This window comes from Alligator mississippiensis, chromosome 10 (assembly GCF_030867095.1).
Source record: "Alligator mississippiensis isolate rAllMis1 chromosome 10, rAllMis1, whole genome shotgun sequence".
Lineage (NCBI taxonomy): Eukaryota > Metazoa > Chordata > Crocodylia > Alligatoridae > Alligator > Alligator mississippiensis.
Window position 1 is genome coordinate 4,900,716 of NC_081833.1, and position 27,149 is coordinate 4,927,864.

General features: G+C 50.9%; 1 protein-coding gene across 7 annotated transcripts in view; it reads left to right on the plus strand.

Annotated features, from left to right (window-relative positions):
* The first annotated feature begins 1,454 nt into the window (after nucleotides 1-1,454).
* ACACB (acetyl-CoA carboxylase beta) overlaps nucleotides 1,455-27,149 on the plus strand; it is a 58,342-nt gene continuing 32,647 nt past the window's right edge. Inside the window, exons 1-12 of one of the 7 annotated variants that reach the window (XM_059713397.1) lie at nucleotides 1,455-1,668; nucleotides 1,984-2,183; nucleotides 6,305-6,960; nucleotides 17,685-17,817; nucleotides 19,333-19,471; nucleotides 20,134-20,243; nucleotides 20,979-21,060; nucleotides 22,387-22,485; nucleotides 23,459-23,568; nucleotides 23,879-23,989; nucleotides 24,636-24,845; nucleotides 26,664-26,834. In XM_059713397.1, the coding sequence (XP_059569380.1) occupies nucleotides 6,314-6,960; nucleotides 17,685-17,817; nucleotides 19,333-19,471; nucleotides 20,134-20,243; nucleotides 20,979-21,060; nucleotides 22,387-22,485; nucleotides 23,459-23,568; nucleotides 23,879-23,989; nucleotides 24,636-24,845; nucleotides 26,664-26,834 (1,812 nt within the window). In that variant the 5' untranslated portion in view covers nucleotides 1,455-1,668; nucleotides 1,984-2,183; nucleotides 6,305-6,313. The other 6 variants (XM_059713394.1, XM_014598472.3, XM_006264182.4 and 3 more) reach the window with 6 other exon arrangements.

Below are 27,149 nucleotides of genomic sequence, written 5' to 3' on the forward strand. Positions count from 1 at the left end.
CCCGGCCGGCGTTCCCACGGCAACGGCGGCGCGGGAACCTGCCACGTGCGTGCGCCCACGTGCGAGCCCCGCGCCACCCGGGGAGCCCGAGGCTCGCAAGAGGGTGCAAGGACTGCCCTAGGGAAGGGCTTGGGCAGCCCGCAGCAGAGCAAGGCAAGGAGAGGGCTTTGCTGCATGGAGGGAAGGGCTTGGGCAGCCCACATGATTGGGTTTTTTTCAATCCAGAGAGGGCAAAGGCAAGCTTTGCAACCTGCTCTGCCTCCAGCTGAGGCCAGGCAGGTCCTTCCTTCCTCTGGGGCTGGGATGCCTCCCTTGTCCCCTTGAAACACCACAGCCTTCTTCAAGGAGGTTTGTGGATGACGGCGGTGGTGGAGCGTGGCAACTGTGTGCCCTTCCTCTCGAGCTTGGTCCAGCTTGGAGCCCTTCTCTAGCCTTGTCCCCAGGGGGGTTGATTTACATGGGTATGCAGTGAAGATTGGGATGGCGGGTTTAAATTCATGCCCAGGATCTGAAGCAGGATTTTTCCCTCTGTAGGGGCTAAGTGCCAGCACTTCTTTCCTTGCTTTAGAAAGGGCACCTCAGTTCCCAGGGTTTCTTCCTCCTCTTTGGGAGATAACACGTGCTACCATGCTGGGAAAGGTTGGCAAGCCTTGCCTGGGACCCTTAAAGAGTGGCATAGTTGACCAGGCCCCAGAGGGAGATTTTCATCTCCAAAAGCCCAACCATCAGTTTGTGCCAGGGGCCCTTGTGCAAGAGTGTTTCCGAGTTAGTCACCGACCAGCGCCATGCCAGAACGATAAGATGCCATCTACGCGTGGACATCGATAAGGGGGAAAACATCAGCTGGGAGCTCCTGGCTTGGATACCAAGGGAAGGTGGACAGAAAAAACTGAGAAGAGCCCTGCAAAAAAACCCTCATTCTTGAAGTGATGTGGCTCTGCTAAATTTTGTCGCTGAGCTGCCTTTTCCATGCTGTCCCTACCCACAGCGCTCCGGGCATAGATACAGCATGCAAACCGGAGTCTGCTTGTGAGATCTGATTTCTCCCTCAGCCCGGCAGCAATACTACGCAGACCCCAGCACCCGCACGTCTGACACTTGAGAAGTAAAAATAGTTGTCTTTGACTTATTTCATTTTTTTAAATGGCCTATTTTTAACCTGCTTTTTATTGCTGCCAGGCTTTTTTATTGGATTGGTGCCAGTATTGTTTTCTTCCCCACACAAGACAAATGTTTTAGGGTTTTGTTTGGGTTTTTTTAATTACAACTTTCCACATTAGCTCAGTCTCTGTTTATTATCCAGGCTTATCGCGGGCAGCAGTGAAAGGTATTTGTGCCTGGCTTTCTTAGCCGCACGCAGTTGCTCATTCTGGAGCAGAGGCTGACCTTTGTTCCATATAAATCTAGCAAGCCCTTTTTTGTACGCAGGGCAACAACCCTGCAATGTTGTTCTAAAGGAGTCATTCTGCACATCTGCTTGCTTAGTTAACGTTGGCAGCTGTAAAGGTTTTGTAGGCAAAATAATGGGAAGGTATTTTCTCTAAGTGCCACAAATACGATAACCTTAATTTAGCAAAAGTGCGTGCAACACGAAGCCAAGCGGGGGAGTCAGTTGGCAATTGATATCTTCACCCCCTTGGGCACCCTGATGACTGGAGGGCTTTCAAAGTAAGTTGTCTTCTTCGTGCATGTGGCTTTGCTTAGGGGCTGCTCAGGGTTGGCTGAGACTGTTTTCGCTAAGAAGGCAGTTTGGATGCCTGGTTGCATGTTTTCAGGTCCCTCGTATTCTGTAGCTGCTTGGATACCTAGCCTAGCCTACGATTCAAGCCGGCCCAGCCCCTCGAGTTATCTCCCATTAGGAAAGTCAGGAACCGCCTTGGCAACTTTAATGCAGCAATGTGTGCCTTGCTCTGACTAGAAGGGTATTAGCTATATTCAGAGATGCCAAGGTTGGAGCCTAATAAAGTATTTTTTATACCGCAGGTTGATTTTAAGTTGCTGTTCGTCACCGTAACCCGTGCCAAGTGCAATAAGCAGAGTCGTCAACACTTAGCCTCCAGTCTGCGGGGCTGAGGAGGCATGTTAAATATTTAGTCCTGGGGAACTTTTCAGTGCTGTAAGCAAACTACGGAGGACATAAAAGGAAGGAGTACTTAAGAAGATCCCAGAGCCCGAAGAAGATGGTAAGTGGATTATCTGCAGTTAACTTGTTGCCTCTCTAATGTAGAGATGCGACACATCTGCGTAGAGAAATAGTGCGAGTGTTTATCAGTGGTAATTCTTGAAATGCTGGAGAACTGCAAACAAGACCCACTGGTTCTTCCTTACTGTCGTTTTAGCACAGTCTAAATGATAAACCTTAGAATGGATCCTTTTTACCTCGTCCAAGCTGTCTAAAAAGCAAATGCGGAGCGATCTAAATGCTCACTAAATGGCTTTTTAAAAATCAGCTCTGAATATAAAGAAGCTGGCTATGTTTTCAGTTGTAGGACCACAGTGTTGACTGGGTCATGCTTCTCAGTTGTGTGTAGTCCTCCTTTTTATGATGTTTGTAATCTGTGCATTGGATTTTTCTCCCCTCCCTCGATCCTGTAAATGCTCGTGCGTGTGTTTGATTTCTCCGTGGCGAGTTTCAGGGCGATAGTTCTGCAGGAACTTCTTTCTGCCTTTGCAATTTGTGGGGAGAACATCCTTTTCCCCTTTCAGAAACCCTGTCCGACAGGGAGCTTTTGTAGTGCTCCCAGACATCCATCAAATTGGGGCTAGTTTGGACCAGGTCCGGGAAGGCATCTAGATTACCAGCACCTCGCCGGACAAGACCCTGCCGTGTTCCCCCTCTTTTACAGTGGGCCCTATGCAAGCTGCTGATGCCAGCTGTGCAGTTGGGTGCAGGGAGATCCAATAGATAGCGTGGTCTTGAGGGCTTTACAGGTTGTACTCGAGACCTGATCGTCGACCTGGAGAGCAAGACGCAGCCAGCACGGATCCTGCAAAACTGGATCGCGTGCTCCCAGCAAGATGCCCCTCACAGCCCCCTGCACCAGCTTTGGTTTCCACAGAGTTGTAAGGAGGTGACGTTCTGCGCAACACATTGCATCCTCGAGGTAACTGAGACCCGGGTGAGAGCGGTGAGGCAGGCATCCGGCAGGGAAGCTGCTGGTGGCAGAAGTCTAGCTGGGTTCTTGTGAAGAACCACCTACCAGCCAGCAGGGATCTAAAATCCCTCCTGAGTTGCGAGCTCCAATATATGATGGCAAATGCTCCTCGGGGCTCCTCTTTACTTGGGGACTGCTGGGACTCTAGCAAGGGCAGCAACGCTTGATGTAGATGCAGCAGACTTCAGCAGCAGGAGTCCTTTGGCCGTTTGGATGATACACATCCTCCCCTTCCGCAAGCTCTGGCGGAGAAGCGAAGCACGTGCATGGTGCTTGGGGGATCGGGGCCTACAATCTCCCTGCCTCCCTTTGCTACTTATTTCTGCTCTGTTCCAGACAGCAAAACCGAGCGGAGGGGAGCCCACCCCGCAGATGCCCAGGGACACTGTGTTCCTTCCCAGTTGGCTGATCCCTCGCAAGGGATCATGCCAGGGTCATGTGGGGATGCAGCATACTTCTGCAGGATCTGTCCTCTAAAAATAAACACCCAGGTTTGCCGCTGTCATTTGTCGGACAAACGGCAGGAGACTGGTAGCACCTCGTTGCTGTTTTCTCTCTTGTAGTCGAGGGGCCAGGGAAGGAACTCAAACCCCAACAGCAGCGTCTGGAATGGTACAAAGTAAAAGGCAGCGGGGTAAAGAAAGACCGAGTCCTTCTGCTCTGTTTCTTTCCTCTTCCCTGTGGAGCCAGACAGCCCGGGTGTCTCATTTAGCTCTTGCCCCCTTCTCTGACTCCGGACTGACTCCTTTGCCTGCAGTACTTCTAGCAGCTGCCTGAACACCGCTGATGCGACGCTCCAGCCCCTGGCACGTGCAGGGGTCTGCGTCTGGTGCAGATGGGTCAGGCCCTGATTGCTCACAATACCTCGCTCTCATCTTTATAGCACTTGTGTACTGCTACCTGGTGAAAGGTTCCCATAATACTGCAGGAGCTGGGCACTCACCAAGAGCGGAGTGACCCAGCCAAGGATTTTGCAAAAGAGATAGGAAGTATTTGTACAGCCACTGTGTATTTGAAGGGGTTGCCATCCTCTTGGCTGGTTGTTTGCTACCTGCTCGCAAAACTCCATTTCTCCCAACTGCCAGCCATAGTGTAAGGAGCCTGAGGTTTCCTTCTCACTTTCATTTTCTCCCCCTGCTTCCCTGAGCCTGCTTATGCAGAAAATGGGCCATCCACCAAACAACGAGCCAATTTATGTTGACACATGAGTGGATTCAAGGCACGGGCACCCAGAAAGACAACCTGGTGTTTCTGGTGTTCTGGAGGGATGTCTAGATGCTATTCGAGTCATGGTACAGCTTTTCTTGTGCAACAAAGACTTCTTGCACAGCTAGACATGCATAGGGTCAGGAGGTGGAGAAAAGGCTGCTGAGCAGCTGGTGAAGCGCTCTGCTCAGCAGCACCCCTGAAAGAATTAGAGGCCTCTACTAAGGAGTCATCCCCCAGGACCCCCAGGGATATCCCCCCACCCCATGTGGTTGCTGCTGCCCAGGAGGCCCCGGGCTCCGCTCCGGTGTGGCAGGGGCCCTGCACGCATGGGGGTGGCCGGGATATCTCTCCTGTACTTTGTGCTGCTGGCTCGGGGCAATGAACCTGGGGCTCAAGTCAGTTCTAGGGTAAGGGTTCCTTCCTTGTTCTTTTCCAGAGACGTTTACACTGGAGATGGAGCAGTACATCTTGGGATGCTGGAGGACTGGCAGATAGCCCTCAGTGTATTCTTTGCTGCACGTGCATATTAAAGCTGAAGCGCTGAAGTTAGCACGTGTTTTCGAGGTCTAGCTGTTTATGGTGTGTAAGGTGCTTTGCACGGGTGGCTGGTCTCAGTCCATTGCACAGTTGACCAGCTGATTGTGTAATAGCTGTAATGTGTAGAGGGGGCACAAGGGATCAGGGACCAAAACCATTGTGGAGGATTCAGCATTCAGCCAGGTCTCTAAAAAGAGATTTGCAGTGTTTTGCTATGAGAGAGGTTTAACCTTTGGGAAGGCAAACAGTGTGTGGCTGTTGAACCTACTGGTAGACAACAATCAATACCAAAACCTTGGACCAGTCCCATAGCAGATACCAGGATGCCAGCCCCATTTGCTGATAGTGAAGCAGTGGTACTGGTTTGGCATTTGCTAAGTCCTTCTAGTCATTACCGCTCTCGAAGGCAGCCAGTGCTGAGGGAGAGAGCTGATTTTTCTGGGGTCTTCTTTTTTTTTTTCCTGTCCAGGGGGATAGCGCTCTTTGTAAATGCAGCCACGGTAAACGTTTGCTGGTGGTCTTTTGTAGTAGCCTACCATTGGGAAATGAAGCAAGACCAGAGCACCTTGCTACCTGTATGGGAACCTGTGGGGGGAAGACAGACACAGAAATAAAAGTTGATCCATCCAGTGTCCGCAAGTGGGAGAGAAATCTCTTCAGTCTCTATAAACTTAGCTTGACTTTGGATGTCCAAGTGAAAACGCACCTGATGTTCTCAAACTTGCACTCACGTCATGTTCCTATGCAAATAGCCCCACTGTTGACTTGCGTTAAGCATATCATTGAGAAGTATGGAGCGTAACACCAGCTAGCTCTTCCCGGGGTTCTGCTTTCAGAGAGTAAAAATAGCTCATGCTGTAACAGCATCTCCAGTTTAGCTACAGTACGGTGCAGTGCCGAATACCGGACCAGGCAAAACAAGGTTTGTCAGAAGGTTTGTTGCACAAAATATGAAGTAGGTCACTGCTGTCTGACTTGAGCAGTGTGCGTTAGAAATATAATTGAAGAGTGTCTCCTAAAGGATGCTCTACTTTTCCTTTGTGTGTGCGTGCAAGAGAGAGGAGAGACCTGGCCGCTGACTGCTGTACTCTGTTACTCCAGTACACACACTGCTGACAGCTAATGGAGAATCTTGTTCACAAGTCAGAGATCTGTGCCTGGGGGAAAGGGAAGTGGAGGTCTGTCCTTCCTGCTGTGATCACGCTCCCAGTGTTCCCGGGATGCAGCAGCTGTCACACCAGACCCGATCACAGAAGTCTCACAGTATTGTCTGCTCCAGTGGTGACATTTAGGACGAAGTCTGCTTTCTCTCTGGTAGAGCAAGGTGCTCGCCTGTGACCTGTTAGCACACCGAGGCAGGCTTAAATGCAGTTGTTGTCATCACTCATCTCTTCTTCTTCCAGGGTTTCTGAATGGTGCTGCTGTCCCTGCTGTCCTTTCTGATTTTGATATGGTGCGTTTGGACCAAAATGGCAGAGTCTCACCCGACGAAGCAGATCAGGTCAGAGATGGAGCAACGAAGTCCAGAACCACAAGCAGCCTCTGAAAACAAGGGGCAGCCGTCGAAAGCGTCAACGTGTGAACCGCAGGAGAGTTCAGTAACCCAGCTACCATCTGCTGGGACCACGCCGGGCTTGGAGGAGATTGTCATGGAAGCCCATAAACAACCCGCAGAAAGGCCTTTACAGGACAAGCCTCCCAGTGTCCCTTCTCCCCCCGATTCACCCGGCCCAGCAGTTCCAGCCACCAGTTCCACGAGGCCTTTATCCCACGGGTCTCTTCCTTCCTTAAACAAGCAGCTAAAGCCAGCGAGGTCCTTCTCCAGGGACGAGCAGGAGCAGTTGATGGAGCCAAGACAGGCCAAGCTCAACAGACAAGCCATGGCCAAGTTCGTGCTTGGATCTTTTGAGGATAACTCCTCCGATGATGAGGTCGTCTCTGGCTCCTTCAAGGTCACGAGCAGAAGAGGCAGCATGGTGAGCGGGGCCAGCTCCTCCTCTTTTGAGTCTTTCTCAGTGACTTCCCTCTTGGAGTCAGGATCTTTCTCCACCGTCATGAGGTAAAGAGCAGCTGGGTCAGAGCCGTCCATGTGGGGTGGTGAGGGACAGGGGAAATTATGCACTGTGCAGAACACTAACCATTAGCCAAAAAAAATCCCACACCCAGCTCACCTTACTGCCAACCTTTTTTTTTTTTTTTGTCTTTGCCGATTGATAACTTTTTAAAAATGGCATTCTTTTCTTTTCAATCTCTTGGCCTTTTTACAACAATCCACTCGCCGGTGTTTCAGTGGAGCCTTGCCACTGGGCTTCCGTAAGGATGTCCACAGGCACCCTGCAGCCTCTCTCAGCTTCTCAGCAAAGGTTCAAAAGCAGAGCCCGTGCTGCATCGAGCTCTCAGGTTGCTAAAACAGACATGGGAGACCGGGACCCTACTCAGTGAAATTGCACTTGTTGGTCATTCCCAATCAGTGTTGTATCACAAGTGAGAATTAATTGTGCTGCGATGGGCCTAAGAGGCCTTTTTTGCCTGTTACAGTACTGCAGAATGCTACGAATATCTTTGTTGGTATAACAAATCCACTGCAATTCAGTCTCACATCTGGTGGACTGTCTGGTGCAGTGACCAGTTTCCCCTCCACGCTTCAAGATGGATGTGGATGGATTGGAAAGAATTCAGCCAAGAGCAACAACAATGATTTGAGGCCTGGCTGCAAGACTTATAAGTAGGGGTCTACCCAACTTGAGGAGACAGGTGGCCCATTTCTCAGGGAGATCCCGGGGCCGGCCACCACTTTCGCAGGCTTATCACAGCGGGACCTCTCCACACCTCTGGTTGGCCAAGGGGCCCCTGCAGTCCTGTTCCTCTGCACAAATTGGCAGGTGGCCTGAAACTGCAGCTTAATTACCCTGATTAAGCCATTAACCCATGCATTATTAAGCATGGATTAATGGCTTCCCCGGGCTTAATCAGGGTAATTATACTGCGGTTTCGGGCCATCCCCAAGCTAACCATTCAAGACTGCAGGACTTCCCACCCCTTTCTCTGCTTGATTTCCTACGATTTTGGTATGTCTCTCTTTACGAGGAAAAGCTGAAAGAACTAAGGTGATTTACCCTGGGTAGGAGAAGATTGAGGAGTGGGGATTTGATACAGGTTTCACATACCTGAAGGGCAACTATAGAGAGGATGGAGGTGGGCCTTTCTCCTCGGCTGTAGGGGACAGGACTAGAAGTCTCCAGCTGCAGCAGGGCAAATTGAGGTTAGAGATGAGAAGGAACTGTGTGACTCTGAATGGGGTCGAGCATTGGAACCGGCTGGTTGGAGAGGATGTGAAATCTCCAGCCCTGGAAATATTCAAGAGCAGGTTGGACAGACACGTGGTTGGGATGGTTTAGTCAGGGGTGATCCTGCCTCGAGCAAGATGACTTTCTGAGATCCCTTCCAGCCCTGCCTCCTATTTCTTGCAATTTGGGACCACACCTGACCGGGTAGCAGCGAGTCCCGCATTCTCCAGAGCAGCCTGGAATAGTTTCTCCCTGCTCCAAGCTCCTAGAGGGCTGAAAATATACCCCTGATTTCAGTAACAAGCAGAAAAGTCACAGCTGGATTAAAATGCAAAAAGTACTGCGTGATGCATTTTAATCCTTTGACTGTGACGAGGCAGGCAAGGGACAAATCACCATCGGAAACATGATTGACACTGCCCTGGCATCTCCCTGATTTCCTGATCACATTTTTATATTTGTAACCATATCTCTTCTCTCTCCTGCTTCTGGGTGAAAGACTCAGACCAACCAGGCAGGTGCCGCTGGCTTACTGTGCAGAGAAAAAGGTGAAGTGACTGTACAAAGTTCTGTCCAGCGCACCAAGGAAATACTCTGGGAAAATAGCGGGTGATATAAGCTCGTGCTCAATACAAAGGGATGTTGTTGTGTGCTTTTGCCCGCCAGGTGCCTTCCAGCTGTGACAGGTATGCTTTGGTTTAGCTGTGAAATAATGTCGAGAATTACGGGCATGCTTTTTGGGCAGCTTCTACCCAAAGAATAAATGTTAAATTCTGATCAAGCCTACAGATAGGGCCACTGCTTTTACAAATGAACCTAGTTACTCAGTGAAACGTTTGGTTGCTCCCCCCCCTCTTTTTTTTTTTAATTAGCACACAGTTGCATTAATCAGGCATTGGGCCTAAATTGCCCGAGGTCTGACCTTGATTTTGCTCATTGGATGTTAAGGATCTGGTTTTCAGTGAAAAGCCTAAATGAATCCTAAACCCGCAGTCGGGCTGTGGGTCCTTCCTGCTTCTCTCCCAGTGTTGCCTTTGGAAATGGTTAGAACTAGTATTGTCCTCCTAACCCCCTGCAGCAAGAAGGGTTTCAAGAAGGGCAGCATGATTTAATCATGCTGTGTTCCCCCTCATTGCACAACCCCAGCAGCCAGGTTAAATCCAGAAGTTTGCAGCAAACTTACACTGAACTTGCCGTGTCAGCATAATATGGGCAGCTCCTGACAACATTCCTCTGCTTTCTGACTTGGTGAGTTCAATTCACCATCTACAAATATGCTGAAGCAGGTACCATTCCTTACAACCAAAGTGCACCTCTTTCAGGACTTGCAATAAGGTTACTTGGCATTGAGTTGGGCAGAGGCACAGCAGGCAGGGTCAGAGCTTGTGTCTTAACACCTTGGATAGGCAGGTGATATCCAGGGAGCTTGGATTCCTCAGCTCTGGCCCCAGCTTGGTTGCAAGCCCCCTGTGCTAGTCTCAAGCTTTTTGCTTATTCTCCATGTACCTGCGTTTCTGCATCTATCAAGTAGCACTGGTGACCCCGATTGAACTTGCAGGTGGGGTTGTGAACGTCAAACAGGTGTGGCATCGTTTTGAGCTCCTCTGATGCAGTTGCTGAAATAACTGTGATTGAACCTGCAGCCTTTTCCTGGGCAGAGTGAGCTGCTTGTACTTAGCCCTGATCTGCACAGTGATTCTTTCTAGAGAGCCTTTGGCTAAGGCAGGGTGGGTTGCTGCACCAGTTGACAGCACTCCAGACACCTGGGACATCGGCGTGGATGGGCACCGCTTGAAACCACATGGCATCACCCTTAAAATGATAGAGGGGCCTTGCCTGGGGTCTGCTGTGATCGCAGATCAAAGGAGTCTCTGTAGAAGGTCACTTTTTGGGCTGGGGGTGTTTAGGATAGGGGAATGATGAAAGTGTGTGAGATGTCAGAGGCAGTGTGGGGACAGAGGATAGGGTGGGATCCATGCCACTGCTGTCACTAAAGCCAGAGTGTGCTGGTCCACTGACCTTGGGGCGTATTGAAGGAGACGGTGCAGCATGTGCTTTTCCAGAATGCCAACACCAGGCACCCTGGAGCTGAGCCAGCTGCTGTCCTTCAAAGGCTGGGCCAGGCAGCAGGGTCTGCCCTGGTACACTGGCTCTGTGCCATGGTGCTGAAGGTGACCTGTGCGAAGGTGGGCTATAGACTCTGATACAGGCTTCCACAGAGTCCTTGGGTTGGCATTTTGAGCAAGGGCTCCAGGTCTGGCCCAACCCTATTCATCATATGCCTTTACATGCCTCCTGCCCTGTGTGTGGGTCGTTGCTGATACTTTCATGCTCCTTGCCATGGTATCAGCACATTAAATGTCTCCCCTTAGCCAAGTTGATGTGAGAAGGCATGACAGCATATCCTACCAAACCCTTTACCCCCTTCTGCCCCATGCAGGGCCGGACACAGGAAGAACTTGCTCAGGATTTCATAGCTCAGCTGAAATGTCCTGGTCTGGTGGTGGGGTCAGCATTTGTGTATGCAGTTATACAATTAACGAGGACTTTTCACATGCACAATTTATCTACCCCTGGCAGGGGGGGTCTTAGGCTGCAAGCAGTTCAAAGGCCAAGGTCATGGATGCCTCTGTTTATGCAGCATCCTGCACAAGGGAAACCCATGCATTGGTGGAAAGTGTCCACAATTTGTGTCCATCAACCTGGAAGGACGTGGGCAGTGGGGTCCCGCAGGACTTGGTCTTTGGACCGATACTTTTCAATGTCTTCATCAGTGACTTGGACGAGGGAGTGAAGTGTGCTCTGTCCAAGTTTGCGGATGATACAAAACTGTGGGGAGAAGTGGACACTCTGGAGGGCAGGGAACAACTACAGGCAGACCTGGACAGGTTGCACAAGTGGGCAGAAAACAACAGGATGCAGTTCAACAAGGAGAAATGCAAAGTGCTGCACCTAGGGAGGAAAAATGTCCAGCACACCCACCTCCTAGGAAATGACCTGCTCGGCAGCACGGAAGCAGAAAGGGATCTCAGAGTCCTAGTGGACTCCAAGATGAACATGAGTCGGCAGTGTGATGAAATTATCAGCAAAGCTAACTGCACTTTATCGTGCATCAGCAGATGCAAGACAAACAGAGCCAAGGAGGTGATATTTCCCCTCTATCGGGCGCTGGTCAGACCGCAGTTGGAGTACTGCATCAAGTTTTGGGCCCCACACTTGAAGGGGGATGTGGGTAACCCGGAGAGGGTCCAGAGAAGGGCCACTCATATGGTTAAGGGCTTGCAGGCCAGGCCCTGTGAGGAGAGACTGGGGAACCTGGACCTTTTCAGCCTCCGCAAGAGAAGGTTGAGGCGACCTTGTGGCTGCCTGTAAGTTCATCACGGGGGCACAGAAGGGAATTGGTGAGGTTTTATTCACCAAGGCGCCCCCGGGGGTTACAAGAAATAATGGCCACAAGCTAGCAGAGAGCAGATTTAGACTGGACATTAGGAGGAACTTCTTCACAGATAGAGTAGCCAAAATCTGGAACAGGCTCCCAAGGGAGGTGGTGCTCTCCCTTACCCTGGGGGTCTTCAAGAGGAGGTTAGATAGGCATCTGGTTGGGGTCATCTAGACCCAGCACACTTTCCTGCCCAGGGCAGGGGGTCGGACTCGATGATCTATTGAGGTCCCTTCTGACCCTAACATCTATGAATCTATGAATTTGGACAGTGGAAAGTGTCCAAAGCCACTTGAACACCACTGGCGGTGGGTTTGTGCAGTGTGCACCCTGGTGCAGTGAGGGTAGAGCTGTATTCACCCCCTCCCCACTTCCTTATGTGGATTATGCAGTCCCTGCTGCTCCCCCCACTATTAACAGGGAACCTGCTCTGCGTGGTTGTAGCTTTAAGAGCATGTGGCCCAAGGTCATTTCAGTAAAGTTTCTGCATGTGCCGCACGGTGATGCTGTCGAGTTTGCTATTGTCACTGTGGCTGCCCGGGGAAGGGGAAGAAACAGAGGCGGGGAAGAGAGAGAGACAGGAATGGAGGAGGAAGAGGAGGCGGTGGCCTGGCTGAACTCTGCAGGGGACCCCCCACTCCCATGCTTAATTGCAGACTGGAGGGATGAGATGGGTCCAGCCTCGACTGGTTCCAGGGTCTGATAAGGTCAGTGCAGGAGACGAGGGAAACCTCCTGGCTAAAGCGGTCTGGAGAGAGGATGGCAGGATGTCGCTTTCTGAACAGCTGGAACTTTTGCTTGCCTTGGTCCAAAAGAAGATGCCTGCTGCTGGCTCCTGGGTTGGGGGTGGTAGGCGTGCAGGCATTTCCAGGTCCCTCTCTCTGGGTGGAGTTCTGGCATGAATTTTAGCTTTGGTCAAGGGAGCAGTTCCTGGGGACTGGCTGTGGCAGAAGGTCACTTCACCATGTAAACACTGCTGCCCACACTGCACGAGCTGCTGATCCTGCTCCAGATGCAAAGGTTAACAAACACTTGGTACGCGGAGCTTTGAGGGTACTGAGCAGCGCACAGGGATATGGAGACAGCTGCTTTCCCGAGTCATGTCGCTTCCCCGCTCCATTAGTTTTCAGAGCCTGGCAGTGAGTCGTCGCTGCAGTTTCGCTCTGTTCTGCAAAGTAAAGCGTGTGGCATTTCCTATCTTCGTTTCCTCCTGCCTCTGTAAACAATGTTTCCCACTGAAGCGTCATTTCTTTTAAATATGCACACCCACAATCCTGGAGTTACCCTGCAGTTATAGCTTTAAAAAACCCTTTTCCACCCCAGCTTTTCTGCCGCTCGTTCTGTACATTCCCTTTATTGGCGTTCACTGAGCTGGGATGATGGAAAACAGACCGGGTGGTTTCTCTTTTGTGGGCTGCACAGTTAAAAGTGTTTTGCACTGATTTGGCACCTGCTGGCTAGGGTTTCAGCTGACACTTCTCGCTGAACTCAAAGAGATGGTGGGTTTTGTGAAAATGGGAGGTGAGGAGGAGGGACACCCATGCGTGTTTGCTTTAGAGAACTGCTGAAAGTCACCCCTTGTTGCTCAGCTCACAACTTGATTTCTGATCTCGCTAGTTGAGGATCGTCCCATCTTGATAGTCACGATTGTTCCCGGACCTTCCCTGCCCATGAAGTTTGTGAAGACATGGCCTGAGCAGAACTGATGAGATATGGGGCTTGATACTGCACTGGGACTAAATCTGAGAGTCTCTAATGTGCTTATGAGTGAAGTTAGGAGACTTGAGGTTGGGCATGGGGCTGCCATAATAAGGTAACTGTTGGTCTGACACGACTGATAGGGCACTTTTGTGGTCCGTGATTTCCTGATCCGAGCTGCCCGTTTTTTCATTGCGATTGTCTGATGGTTGTATGCTGAGTTTTGGTAAGCACCCACCCCTGCGTGGCAAAATTGGAGCCCATTGCATGTTCAAAGCTTTGAGCAGATGCAGACTTGCAGACTCGAGCGCCAACCTGAAGCCGGAGTAGGTCTGTACTCCTGGGGAAAAAGGCAGCAGGCCACAAGGCTGAGAAGCAACACGGGCTGGAAGACTGAACGCGAGTCTGGCAGCTGCTCTGACACTGCTGCTATGCTGTCCGGCCTGGGGGTCAATCATGTAGCATCTTAGTGCCTTGGTCTCTTTTAACCTGGGAATAAAAAAGGCCTGCTAAATAGCAGGGCTTATTATCTGCGTGCAATGTGCTTTCCTATGTGGAGTCAAAGGCCACACAAGTCCCGTATATGATAACGAGTGGGTGTGTTGCTAGATTGATTTCTGTTGTAATGAGTTCTTCTGCCTTCAGGTCTTCCTCTGTATCCTGGAGCCTAATGCCTTCTCTCCTTTCCCTTGGCTCTCTCCTCCCAGTTATCAAAGGCTTTTGCTTGTTCCTCCTCGGTTATGCTTTACAACAGGTGGTCCTCAAACGTTTTGAGGTCTGGCACCCATCTCTAACTTGTCACGCTGCTTTGTTCTCGATGCCTCTGTGGAATGGAGGATAAATAAGGTAGTACTTTGTGTCCCTACGGCCATACCATAATCTCCCCCTAAGAGAAAGTCCTTTCCCTTTTCCTCCTGCTTTCTCATTTGTTCCTCTCGCATCCTCTTTAAAGTCTCCATCTACCCTCGTCTGCGGACCCCCGTTTGAGAAGCGCTGCCCTGGAAGGTGGATGCAGCCTGGAGATGATGCTCCCTAGGGTCTTGTATCTCTGACGCCTTCAGCCTCCCTCACGGTGCCTCTCCAGATCCCTGAGAACAACGTGGACAGATGTTGTCTGCCAGCTGTGCTTGTTGGGATGGCTGGCACGTGGCGCAGTAGCGTTGGACAGAGCAGCTGTAGGAAGATAGTGTGTGTCAGTAATCCAGCTGGGTGGTGGGCGAGGGTATTAGGTGGACAGAGACAGGCCACCTGTATCGGAGGTCTTTTTTTGTGTTGTAATGTGCCCTGCTGTATTCCAGATAGGTTCTGGATGGTAACAGGACAGCGAGCTGTAAACTGAATCAAAACCAGTGGAGGCTGCAGTTACTGACCTTTGCTGGCAAGGGTGGTGGTTCAAGTCCAAGCAAATACAGCAGGGACACCTGTAACTTCATGTGCCGTGCTCCAGGGTTTGGGACCAGATCGGTATCAGTACACCATGCAAGCTTTGGAGGATGAGCCAGAATATCTGTTTTCTTTGACCAACTCTCTGTATTTGACATTGCCTGTCCCTGAAGGCTCTTTCTAATAGGAAAACTGTCGAGGATTTTTCCATGATGGTTTCATATACCATCCAAAGTGGCGTGATACTTATGAACAGTCCAGGAGTATTATTTATGCTTCAAAATTGTTGGCTGTATCATAGCAGCTGGCCTGTTACCAGCGCCGTTAAAAATAAGAGACCTGTGTTAGGAACTGGCTATGAGACCTCATTAAACATTGCTGAACAGATTAACCCTAAACCCTGCATTTTCTTTGGTTGAAGGTTCAGTATATTTCATTGGTGATGCCGATACCAAAGGATAGATGCGGTTCTGATTTCCTTAGGATTGTGGAAGTAACTTTCCTATCTTTTTCAAGGACACGTGGAAATGCCAAGCTTGCTTGGGACGGGCAGAGGGAGAATGCTACATCAGTGCAACTCGAGCATGGAAAAACCTCACTCAAATGCACTTGACACAATGTGCATGATATGAGATTTGGGTCCCGACCACATTGTGGGTGTCGAGATATAGCTGTGTTGTAGCTGGGTGTCACATAGCCGTGTCTGGGATCGTCAGGGCTCATTGACATTTGTAAGGGTCTGTCTGGGTAATATAACAGATCTGCTAAGCTGAGAAAACTAGTTCCCCCAGGGGAGGTAGGTAATAATTCAATGGATCACGTGGTGAGGGACTTTGATGGCTTGCTGTTGCTGAGGCTGTTCTAGAGGTCCCTAACAAAGCGGGTGGGAGGTTGTATACCTTTCAACAGCCGTTTGGAGGAAGACAGAGAAGGTTTGGGAAAGAGAAGGAAAGAAACCAGTGGCACAGAGAAATGGAGGGCAATCTCCCTGTACATGGCTTCTCCTCCACAGCATAGGGGCAGGAGGAGAGGATAAAAGCTGGATATTTGGGAGGACTCTGAGTTAAGCTCAAAGGATGCTTGGAGTATATCCAGATGTCCAGCAGAGCCAGGGTTCCTTTCTCCACTGCAACATCTAGGCACCACTGCAGTATAAATACTAGTCATTTCACACCTCTGCGCGGGGCAGTGCAGAGCCACAAGAAAGCAACACGGCATGTGAACCAAGCAGCAAATCAACCTGTAGCACCCACATGGAGAGCACTGCCATTAGGGAGGGTCCACCAAGTACAGCTGCCAGGCTAGGGTAGCGAGGTGTCTTGCAGGGTGTTTTGCCAATGCAAGGGTGGTTCAGTGCCAGTTCCTCGCACTGCCGGTCCATGTGCTTCTCTCCAGCTGTCCAAGTCAGCCCCATTCCTGATGACTGGGGGGAGCTCCTCCCGGTGACAAGTGGCAGCCTACTCCTATTACAGGGCAGAGAGTGAATCACAAAACAGCCCGCTGCGGTGTGTTGCAGAAAGGGTTGTGGCCACTTGTAACTTTAGAAGCCTTCCCAGCTTGTGAAACAAGTGTGACCTGACCCGTGGTGTCCCCTGTAAATGGCCTCGTAGGGGCTGGACCCTACGAACTTCCAAGGTCCCTTCCAGCCTTACAGTCTGTGAATCTATGAAGCCTTTGTCCCTGATCTAGGCTCAGCTGGTCTTTCTTTTTAACTGGCACCTTTGGTTGTGCTTGGGAAAGGTCTATGATCAGGCTTCTGCTGGGAAAGGATCTCATCCCCTTGTCTGGGGGTGGTGGGAGAGGGGTGAGGCCCCATGGGGTGTCCTGCGCCCTCTACATGGGGCTTTCTTTCCCCAGTACAGTAAAGCTACATTGGTCATTCTGCCTTCTGCACCTGAAGAGGCTGGGGCAGCCTCTGTAAGGACCTGGCCAGACAGGTAAAATACAGAATCTGTCTTGGGGCCACAGAAACCTGATGTAGAGTTGCCTGCGTTGGAGACAGAGGGAAGGAAGGTGGGTACATGGAGGCATTCAGGGTCCTGAGGATGCTTGAAGCATAACGTTTGAAAAATAGAGGTTAATATCAACCCAAGCTTGACAACAGACGCCCTTCCTGCCGAGCAGCGGCCCCCTCCGCACGAAGTTCATTTACTGTGCAGCAGGCCTTGGCTCGGACACTGGGCAGTGGTAGAGATTTTGGGTGTGGAACGGACGCCCTCACGTCTGGCGTCCCATGTGGAGCTGTGTAGCACAGCATTTCACCTCCACAGGGCGCTGGTGCATTCCCAGCATCATCCAATCTGCAAATGGTGATGAGGAGGGACAGGTCCCTGTCAGGAGCTGACCATGCTTGTACCCACATGCTTACCCTTCTCTCTGCATCATGCCGGAAAACTCTGATAACTGTAGACATCCATGCCCCTGAGGATGGACATGAAAACTTAGGCTTGCCATCAGCCACACTTTAAGCTGTGTATTTGTCAGTAATTGGAGAGAGAACATTTTTCCCAGGAGCAAAGCTACCTAATATCATTGCTTTTGAAAGTAGTGGTGCAAAGTTGAGTTCCTGGTCATTTGTGGTCATTAATGATCCCCATGCACTTTCCCCCAGGAGAGGGAATTCAGCCCTATAGCATTATAGTCTGCTAGCCTGGACTTACTGACCTCAGCGTTTCAAGGGGAGACAGTCTTCTCCTGCACTCTCCAAGCAGTGTTGCAGGGTGCTGCTCTCTATCCTGGCAGTGTCAACCTCTCACCAGTGGGAATAAGCAATCCTTTATAGCGCCACCATCCCTCATGGCCATCGTATTGCTTACTGGACTCATGTTTGCTCTGAGAGACTTGGAAAACACGTCCCTCCCCCAAATCCCAGATCTGGATCGTTGTGGGTCTGCCCTTCTGAACTGTTTGCTTAGCCTGGGGTTAGTCTTGAACTGACTGATTTCAGCTTTCGTGGATATTTTATACCTGATTCAGGCCCAGCATGTCAGGACTGCGCTTGATCAAGAAAGGCCGGGAGCAAAAGAAGCTGGATCTCCACCGGGACTTCACCGTTGCCTCGCCTGCTGAGTTTGTGACGCGCTTTGGAGGGAACCGTGTCATTGAAAAGGTATCTGCCTCTTAGAGCAGCCCGGCATGTGCTTGGGGAAGGAGCTGGCTCCCTGCTCTGTTTGCGGTGGGACTGCTTTTGTATGTTGTAGGCTCCTGGAACGGAGGTCATTTGACATATGTTGCTCTCTTGTTAAGTCAAGGTTTTGCCAAGGGCTTTGAACAGCTCTGTGAGCTCAAAACTTTGGGAGAACCTCTGCAGGGTTTCTCTTGCTCCTTTCACCAGTGCATGTGTGTAAAACCCCTTTTTCTGTCTTCCTCTCTCCTGTCTTCATGCCCCTGACGATGGTATAAGGCTGTCCGCTTCTTTCTTTGGGCAGCCCTGACTTCTTGTGGTGCACCCACCATCTCTGAGGCTCCTGGCTTTCCACTTGTTGAAGCTAGTCTAGACCAAGCTCTCAATGCCTGAAGGAGTTTCTTCAGAGTTCAGGGGTTATTTTAGTTTTTCCTAACCCCAGAGCTTCATAGAGAAGTCGAGCTGGAAGGGACCTCCATAGGTCATCTAGTCCAACCCCCTGCAAGAGGCAGGATCATCCCTATCCAAACTATCCCATGCAAATCTATTAGTTAACCTCTTAGCAAAGATACTATCAACGCTGATACAGCACAAGATACAATGCCCTAACCTGCCTCAGGTAAAGCAGGGAGACCACCATCTTCTGTCTTGGCAATACATCCTGTGGTGCTGGAAGCAACCACTTGGATCATAAGCCAAAATGTTTTCTCCACCAACCTAAGAGGAGAGCTCTGGGGCCAGGATCTTGCTGCTGGTTTTCAAAGTGCCAAGTCACAGAGCTCTGAGAAACCTTGCATTAGCAAGCGGTCCCCTGCAGACGTGGCCTAGCTTGAGGAGGAGAGGCAGACCCACGTAGTGCATTTTGTTCTCAGGGTCCCTTTATGTTTCAGGGCATTTGAGAGCAGAGTAACAGATATTGAGCCAGATGCTGAACTCCAGTCTACCCTGGATAAATTGGGAGTAGCTTCTTTGACTATAAAGGAAGTAACTAACAGCAGTGTGAGACTCTTTCCTTTCTATTTTCTCTCTCTTGTACAGAAAGGGCAACTGGCCTCATGCTGTCTTCAGAAGCAGGAGAACTTTCCCCCCCAAAAGGGGGTTTTATGGGGAGGGGTGCATAGTTTGATGCAAAGTTCAGTTCTTGAAGTAGTTTTATTGGCCTGTGTATCATACATGTCCTTGTACTCTGATATCCCGCTTTCCCTACAAGCACAGAACCTCCATGTCAGTAATACTAGTGTGTGTGCATTAACAACTTGTGTCTCATTTCCCCATCCCTTTCCAGTGACCTACAGCTGGTCATCTTGGTATCTTGGCTGGCGATAACTGATACGTTGTGGAAAACCGTGGCTTTTTTGCAATTCAATGTATGAACATTAAGCTAGATTCCAAAGACAGCATGTTCCCTGGCTTGGGTTTTCTGCAGCGGTGAGGAGTTACAGGTTTGAGCCTGCTCTGATGCAAGTGCCTACATCTCAGTCTCCTGTGCCTTTCCTCCAGGTCCTGATTGCAAACAATGGCATTGCTGCTGTCAAGTGCATGCGCTCCATCCGCCGGTGGGCCTACGAAATGTTTCGGAACGAGCGAGCGATTAGGTTTGTTGTCATGGTTACACCTGAAGACCTTAAGGCAAATGCAGGTGAGTGTGAGATTCATCAAATCTTCCCAACTGTTCACACTGGTTTTTCCCTTCTTGATGGTCACAAATACCTCCTGGGAGGCATAGGCACTAGCTCTTCTCCCCTCTTCCTGCCTTGCTTTCCTGGGAAGTTGTTATATGCCATATTTTCTCATATACAGCATGCCCTGGAATGAGAGACGCACCTTGCTTTTGAAAGGCAGAATGAAGAAAGAAAGACCTGTCCTTGTACTGAGTAACTGAGCAGCAGCTAGTGGGTCCAGGCTGCCTCGTTGCTCTACTCCCTGTTCAGCCTCTCCTTTTGCTTTCCCACATTACTACATTTCCTGGCTTATAATGTGCCCCCTAATTTCCAGCAGCTGGGTTTTGGAAAAAAGGCTGCATTATATGTGAGAGAATGCGGTATTCTCCTCGAGAGCCTGCAACCATGACCTGAGTGATGACCGTACAGACTCACTAGACTCACTGCCTCTTTCAGCCCTCCTTGGGTTGTGGGATGGTGGTTATTTTTCAGCCTGCAGGGTGGGGTGCAGACCTGCCGTGATTGCAGTACCCTGCGTGAGCAGCATAGCGAGAGCCGAGGGGCCGGCAGAGAGTCTTGCTGCACAGGAGTCCGCTGCTCTTCTTGCTCCACCAGGACACCCCATCCTTTGCTTTTCCAGAGTACATCAAAATGGCCGATCACTACGTGCCTGTCCCCGGGGGCTCCAACAACAACAACTACGCCAATGTAGAACTCATTGTGGACATCGCCAAAAGAATTCCAGTGCAGGTGAAAACCATTAGGAACGTGAAGACTGGGAACCACTTTGAAGGCCTAAAATGGTTTTCTTATAGGAGGCAGGTGGTTCTGGGGGAGGACAGCGGGGATTCACCAGGCTAAACAGTTCTGGGAACTGATGGAAACATGCCCATTGGCTCCATTGGGCAATAAGAGCATGTTAGAGAGGTGAGGATTTCCCTCTTCATTGTCCCAGAGCCATGGGTACAGCAGTCCCACATGGTTGGTCTGTGTCAGCCTCGTGCCAGAGTGCCGAACACTGCCAGTTACTGATAAACAGTCCACCCTTCCTTTTTTTCTGATGACCTTTGTAGTCACGCGCTAACCCTTTGCCTTAGGCTCTGCTGCCATCATGAGCTGCCGTGCAGAGGAGCAGCACAAAGATAGATGGTTCTTTTTTTGAAATGATGGCTCAATCCTTCAAGGAACTGAAAATAAGGAGACATGGAAATAGTCATCTCCCTGCTGGGGCAGAGGGGCAGGGTGGTCTCTGGGGTAACTGCTTCACGGGTCTTTAAGATCCCTGCACAGTAGCAAGGGAGGCACTTGGACAGGGATAAGAGGTGTCTACAAGCAGGTGTGAGCTGCATTGTTGGTGATTCTGAATGCAATGGTGCTTTGAGCTGGTCTTCCTTGGAGAGCAGTGCAGGATACTGGGAATCAAAGTCATGAGGGTGCCTGTGTTGTACAGCTGACCTCTCCTCCTCCCTCCTTCTTTCATCCCAGGCGGTGTGGGCTGGCTGGGGACATGCTTCAGAGAATCCTAAGCTTCCAGAGCTGCTGCAGAAAAATGGGGTGGCTTTCCTCGGTGAGGCTCTCTACATCTTCACAGTTTGGCCTTCTGCATAAGGAAGCAAATGGAAATCCACTGTAACGTACATCTAGCGAATGGTTGTGTCTGTAGTTGCAGGGTACATAGATATGCAGGGATTAATTGGGGGTGCATTACTTACACCTGCACGGATATCTCTCCGGACTGCACTAGCTCTTCATGTGTGGTCTCTGTCAGTACGCTGTCTGATACAAGATGTGCTTTATGTTCCAGCCGGTTTTGTCACAGCGACGTTGTTGACGGCATCTGTCCCTGACTGTCTCTCTGAGACACTGTCTTCCTCTTGCATAGAAAAGAAGGATAACTTTGGAGACCAAAACACTTATATTTTCTTCTTTATTCTAGGAACAAGTAAGGTAAAGAAGTAAGAATAGGAAGAAAGGGCATGTCCCAGTTCTAGTCTTATCTGTATGAGTAAACACAGATCCAGGTAGAAAGAACCTGTGAGAGTAAGCAGAGAAATTTCACTTGAGCAAAGGCTAATCTCTGTCTGAGGGACGGAGGCTGGTTAGCCTGTGAAACAGCAGCGGGTGGGATAGTTATTCAGGCAAGGACTTACACTGCTTTCAACAGGGCTTCTTAGCAGGAACCAGCTAATCAACCCATCTATTGTCAACGCACCAGCTGATGACTTGTTAACTATGTAAGCCCTAAAACATAAGGCACATCTTCTAGTGTACAACATGTCATGTACAAATACATATATGACGCAAACGACCACAGCTTATCTTTCGCACTTGATCCAGATGAAAGAGGAAGATAGTTAGTCCAGCCTAGGGAGACACGAATGCATGTGTAAGCAGCATACCTCAGAATTATTCACTGCATATCTGCAACCTGAAACACTTGTATCCTTGATTTCTAGATGCCACTACGTTTTACACGTCTTAGTGCATGGCGTGTAGTATTGGTCCTTACACCAGCCTTAAAGCATAGAGGCTCTCAAGCCAGCTTTATGGAAACTTCCCATGTAGCTTCCACTCTTTTTGGGTTTCCCATGTAAAAATGGTGCCTTTGCATTTAAGAGCATCGGCCTGGAAGGGACCAGGCAGGTAATCCAGTCCATAGCCCCAGCGTTGCAGGCATCTGTTTCATGCACTTCCCTTCATAAAGCCGAGGAGACTTTTTGCCCCTGCCACCCTTCTGGAAAGCGGTTCTTTAAACTCACACATCTGATGAGTTAATAAGCTGGGAAGGTTCTGTCCCTCCCTTAGAAAGGGGATCAGTGATGCTACATGACTTCCAGAGGTAATGGGATATCCTCCCTGACTAACTCCCCTCTTATTCCCTGCTGGTGCTCAGGTCCTCCCAGTGATGCCATGTGGGCCTTGGGAGATAAAGTGGCTTCCACCATCATAGCACAGACAGTTCAGATCCCCACGTTACCGTGGAGTGGAAGCGGTAAGCGCACCTTCGGCCTGAGCGGTGCTTTGCTTGGACATGGCACAGGCCAGTTTTGTCTGTCTTGCTTTGTGTGTCAGAGTGACCGGAGAAGGGAGGAGCAGGGATCTTAGCAGCTGGAGTGGTTGGGTCATTCATGGGAGTGCTGTTCCTAATTTGCCTCTACTGGAAAGAACTTGCCTGCTGTTGTCAGCTGGCTTGCCCGACACCCCGCTATTGTTGCCCTCCCTTCTTTCCGTCTCTCCTCGTCTTCATGCCTCTCTTCTGTTGGCCCTTTTCACTGTCACTTTACCCTCCAGTCACTTGTCATCCTTTTATTTTCCCTCTACCCCTCCCTGCGCTGCTCTCCTCTCATCACTGTCACCTCTATGGCTTCCTTGTTCCCTTCTGTTCCTATCTGTCTTGCTTTGGCCCTTGGCCTGCCACAGGTCAATGCTTGAGCCAGGCTGTTACGCACTGTCCCAGCACAAGCAGGTTGTGGGGGATGGAGCGAATGCCCAAGTGTTATCATCCAAATGGGGTCAAGCCAACAGCCCCCTGACGCTTTTAACAGGTCAACATTTCTAAGGTTTGATGTAAGGATTTGGGGTTTGTACCAGCGTGAGATGCCCTGTTCCATCTCAGCAGAGGCGCTACCAGAGCCCCGTTTGTGCACGCCTGTCTCTGTGTGCACTGGAGAGTGGGGATAGGACTGATGTGGAGCAGTCTCAGTGTGTTTGCCGTAACTCAGGGCAGCTCCCCCATGTAAGGGGGGGTGCCTGGAGAATACAAGGGGAACCCCACCGAGTCCTCTATGATGCATGCAGATAGCAGCAGGCTTGGCCTGCTTTTCAGTAGGCTGCTGTCGTGGGCATACAGCTCTGGGGAAGCAAAGGGGCTTCAGTGCACCAACACAGCTGTTGGCAGTGGTGAGGGCATGGGGTTGTCCTGTTCCTGCCAATCTGGGTGCAGCCCCTCTGCTGTGCACGTGCAGGTCTGGTGGCAGAGTGGAGCAAGGAGGATCACGAGCAGCAGAGGACCATCAGCGTCCCCCTGGAGATTTATGCGCAGGGCTGCGTGAAGGACGTGGACGATGGCCTGGAGGTAAAGAAGGGCCCTGGCCCAGCTCGTCGGTGTGCATATGGTTTCTATCCTATCTGGGCTCCTTAAGGGGCCTGACGACTGGTGTGCGCTTCAAGTAAGGAACGATAGCGTTCTTCCAGAGTACAGGGTCCCTGCCACCAGCTCCATCCAGTGTTTCCATTCAGAGGGGGCCACTGAATGAAACCTCACCCACTGTGTTCTCTGGGGGTCTATCCAGCCCAGGGAGGGGGTGGGCAAGCTGGTCGTGAGTCCAGGTGCTTTGGGGAGCTGTGCCCAAAAGTGCTTGCTGCATCTCCTTCCCCTCCCTCAGGTGGCCAAAAGGATCGGCTTCCCCGTGATGATAAAGGCTTCCGAAGGCGGCGGGGGCAAAGGGATTCGCAAAGTGGAGACTGCGGAGGAGTTTGCCAGCCGCTTCAGACAAGTAAGGGGTTCTCCAGGAAGGTGCCTGCCCCCTGCTCCCAGATCCCACCCTCTCAGACAAGTCAAAGGCACTGGGGAGGATTCCTGATCCATCTGCCGTACTTGTATCTTGTACCAAAACAACAGTCCTGCCTTTTGTCCCATTTGAGGGAAAAGAAGTAAAGCTTTCCCTTGTCCCTTCCAATATCCTGCCTGTCTTAATTTCCACTCGGACAAGGAAGAGGCTCTGAGGGGACCCCCGTCCCTAAAAAACACCCTGCTTTAACTTTCCCCTTAGGGAGATGAGGTGCTCTGAGCAGAGTCTTCCCCGCATCTCCAGTCCTGCTTTCTAAAATGTGAATGCCAGTCCCCTGTTGTTCATCTGACTGGTTTTATCGTGACCCTTTGATAGGGGCAGACTCTCTTTATAGTTACTTTCCTTCATATTTAAAAAAAAAATCAAAACCATTGACTATATAAAGGAGGCAGGACTCTGAGTCAGATTTGTAACCATTGGGGGTGGGAATCTAGTGTCTGCCCTTGGGCTGGGGGTGAATTTCCCCCCTACACACCGAGGATGGGTTTCTGCATATTTCCCATCCTCATCCCACTTGCGAGGGCATTTCTTCTGTTCCTTTCAAAGTCAGGGTTTTCTCTTCCGTTCCCAGGTACAGGGCGAGGCCATCGGGTCCCCCATCTTCGTGATGAAATTAGCACAGCATGCGCGACACCTGGAGGTCCAGGTCCTCGCCGATCAGTACGGGAATGCGGTTTCGTTGTTCGGCCGCGACTGCTCCATCCAGCGCCGACATCAGAAGATCATTGAAGAGGCTCCAGCCACAATAGCTGCTCCTGCTGTGTTTGACTTCATGGAGCAGGTGGGTGTTCAGCATCTCTTGCACAGGTGGGTGTCTGGGGATAGGACAGAGGAGAGGGGATGCTGGTGGCAAGAAGCCTCCAGCTGCTGGTTCTTCCAGCTTTGCCAGGTTCGTATTGAAGCAGTGCCTGAGCCTGAGAACAGCATTGGGTGTGCGCTGATGACTGCTTGGAGGGGCTCAGTCCCCTTCGTGACCATCTGTGCTTCGTAATGTGTGGGGGTGGGCACGCCTGGGACAGGCACCAGCAGGTGAGAGTTGTTTCTTGGGGGTGCTTCTGGGCTCATGCTAGAGGCCACAGAGACATAGCTTAGGGATAGGGGTCCCACCAAGCGAGGCACTACAAACAAATAGCAAAGGGACCAGTCCCTGCCCCAGAGAGCTTATGATCAAGGTGTACATGGACAAAGCCACCTGCATGAGTTGTTCACACCCTTGGGTTTCACCTCACAGCTGAAGGCAGACTCTCATGTTCGCCTTTTGTTGAGCTTCTAGCGAGCACTTTTGTATCCCTTCCGCAGTGCAGGCGTTCTCAGCCTGGGGCCTTGACAGCCTTGCTTTTCCATTCCCCGGGAGAGAAAGGAATAGCCTCTGTGTTGCAGTGGCATGGAGGAGTCAGGACCTCAGCTATTACACTGTCGACGTACAGTTTAATGACTTTGGTTTGGGCAGTTCAGTCCAGTGGTTAGGTCCAGGGTCAGGACACCAAAGAGCAGGTTAAGGACTGGGGTCAGGAGACCAGAGGTTGAGTGGAAGGCAGGGAATAGTCAGGAGAGTGAAGAGCAAGTGGGGACAGGAGATGGTGTCAGGAGACTAGCTAGAGGATTTGGAGCCACATTTGGATCAGCCTCTCGGGGCACATCTACACTTGCAGGGGCTGAGAGAGCTCAGTCTCCCGGCCAAAAATCCCCACCTACTTCCTCTCGTGCTAGGTTTGTGAACCCTGGAAATGAGGTAGCAAGGTCACTTTGGGGCCACCCCAAGCCACAGCTCTTGAGAAGGGCACCGGGGACTCCTTTCCCCTCCCCCGGCACCCAGCGTCCTTCCCTTTCTCATTTTCTTGGTTGATGAGTATGGCAGCGAGAGAGTCAGGCTTATAGAATGCCTTGTTGCCACAATGCAGAGGAGGAGCTGGACCAAATCTGGAGACAGCAGCTCCCTCAGCCGGGTACCTGAGACAGCAGAACAAGGACCTTGCCAGCAGGAGACTGTTGGCCAGGCTGTGGCCAGGGTGACAGTTCTCTTGGTCCCTACCTGGCCGGCTATTGGTGGTCCTAACGCACAGTAACCAAAAAGACAGTCCCCAGCAGCTCAGCCTGCGAGTGAATCTTAATGGCAGGGAGCTATGATGACCTGAACTACTGGATATGCGACCTCCCGCTGTCCCATGCAGTTGCCATAGGGTTTCAATGGTGCTGTGTTGCCTTCGCAGATTAGGCATCTAAGAAGGTAGCGGCCAGCTGAGCTGGAGGGCGCTAGTTCTGGTGAACGTCTGTGACTTGGCTAGCGGGGCAGCGGCTTCCATTCGTTCCCCAGTTCCCAGCTTGCGCTGCGTTCCCTTTCCGTGCTTCTCCGCAGCGCGTTACCTGTTGCAACCAGAACTCAGCAGATTGGACTCCCCACTCACTTCCATTTTTAATGTCAAAATGGATCCTCCCTCTTGGACTGAAGCATTGGCGGTTTTTCCTGTTTGCTTCAGTTTTTTCTCTCTCCCCAGCTTGATGACTGTTGCAGGGAGAGGCCCGTCAGAAGCCTGTGTGCGGTAGAAGCGGAGTGAGTGACCGGGAGCCAGCACTAAAAACGGTTTGTGTCATTTCCCAGTGTGCCGTGCGCCTCGCGAGGATGGTGGGTTACGTGAGCACGGGGACAGTCGAGTACCTGTATAGCGAGGACGGGAGCTTCCACTTCCTGGAGCTGAATCCCCGCCTGCAGGTCGAGCACCCCTGCACAGAAATGGTTGCAGATGTGAACTTACCTGCTGCTCAGCTGCAGGTACTTGAAATTGCCCGACCTTTCTCCCCACACACCCTTATAAAGCTGCCATACTACATAGAGAGCAGAGGAACTCAATAGTTTCAGCAGTGCAGCTTGCATGGATGTAAAGCTTGTAAAAGGGACTAGAGTGACAGCCTGTGAGAGAGGTGTTTTCTCTCTGTTAGAGCCCAGGTGGCAACGCAGGCTCTTCAGCAATGCCCCGTCCATCCTGAGCACCTCAACGATACGCCAGTGGACAAACCGCTTTCATAGAGGGCTCTGACCAGCCATCAAATACCTAGTCTTTTGGTTACCCTGAAATGAGCTGGAGCT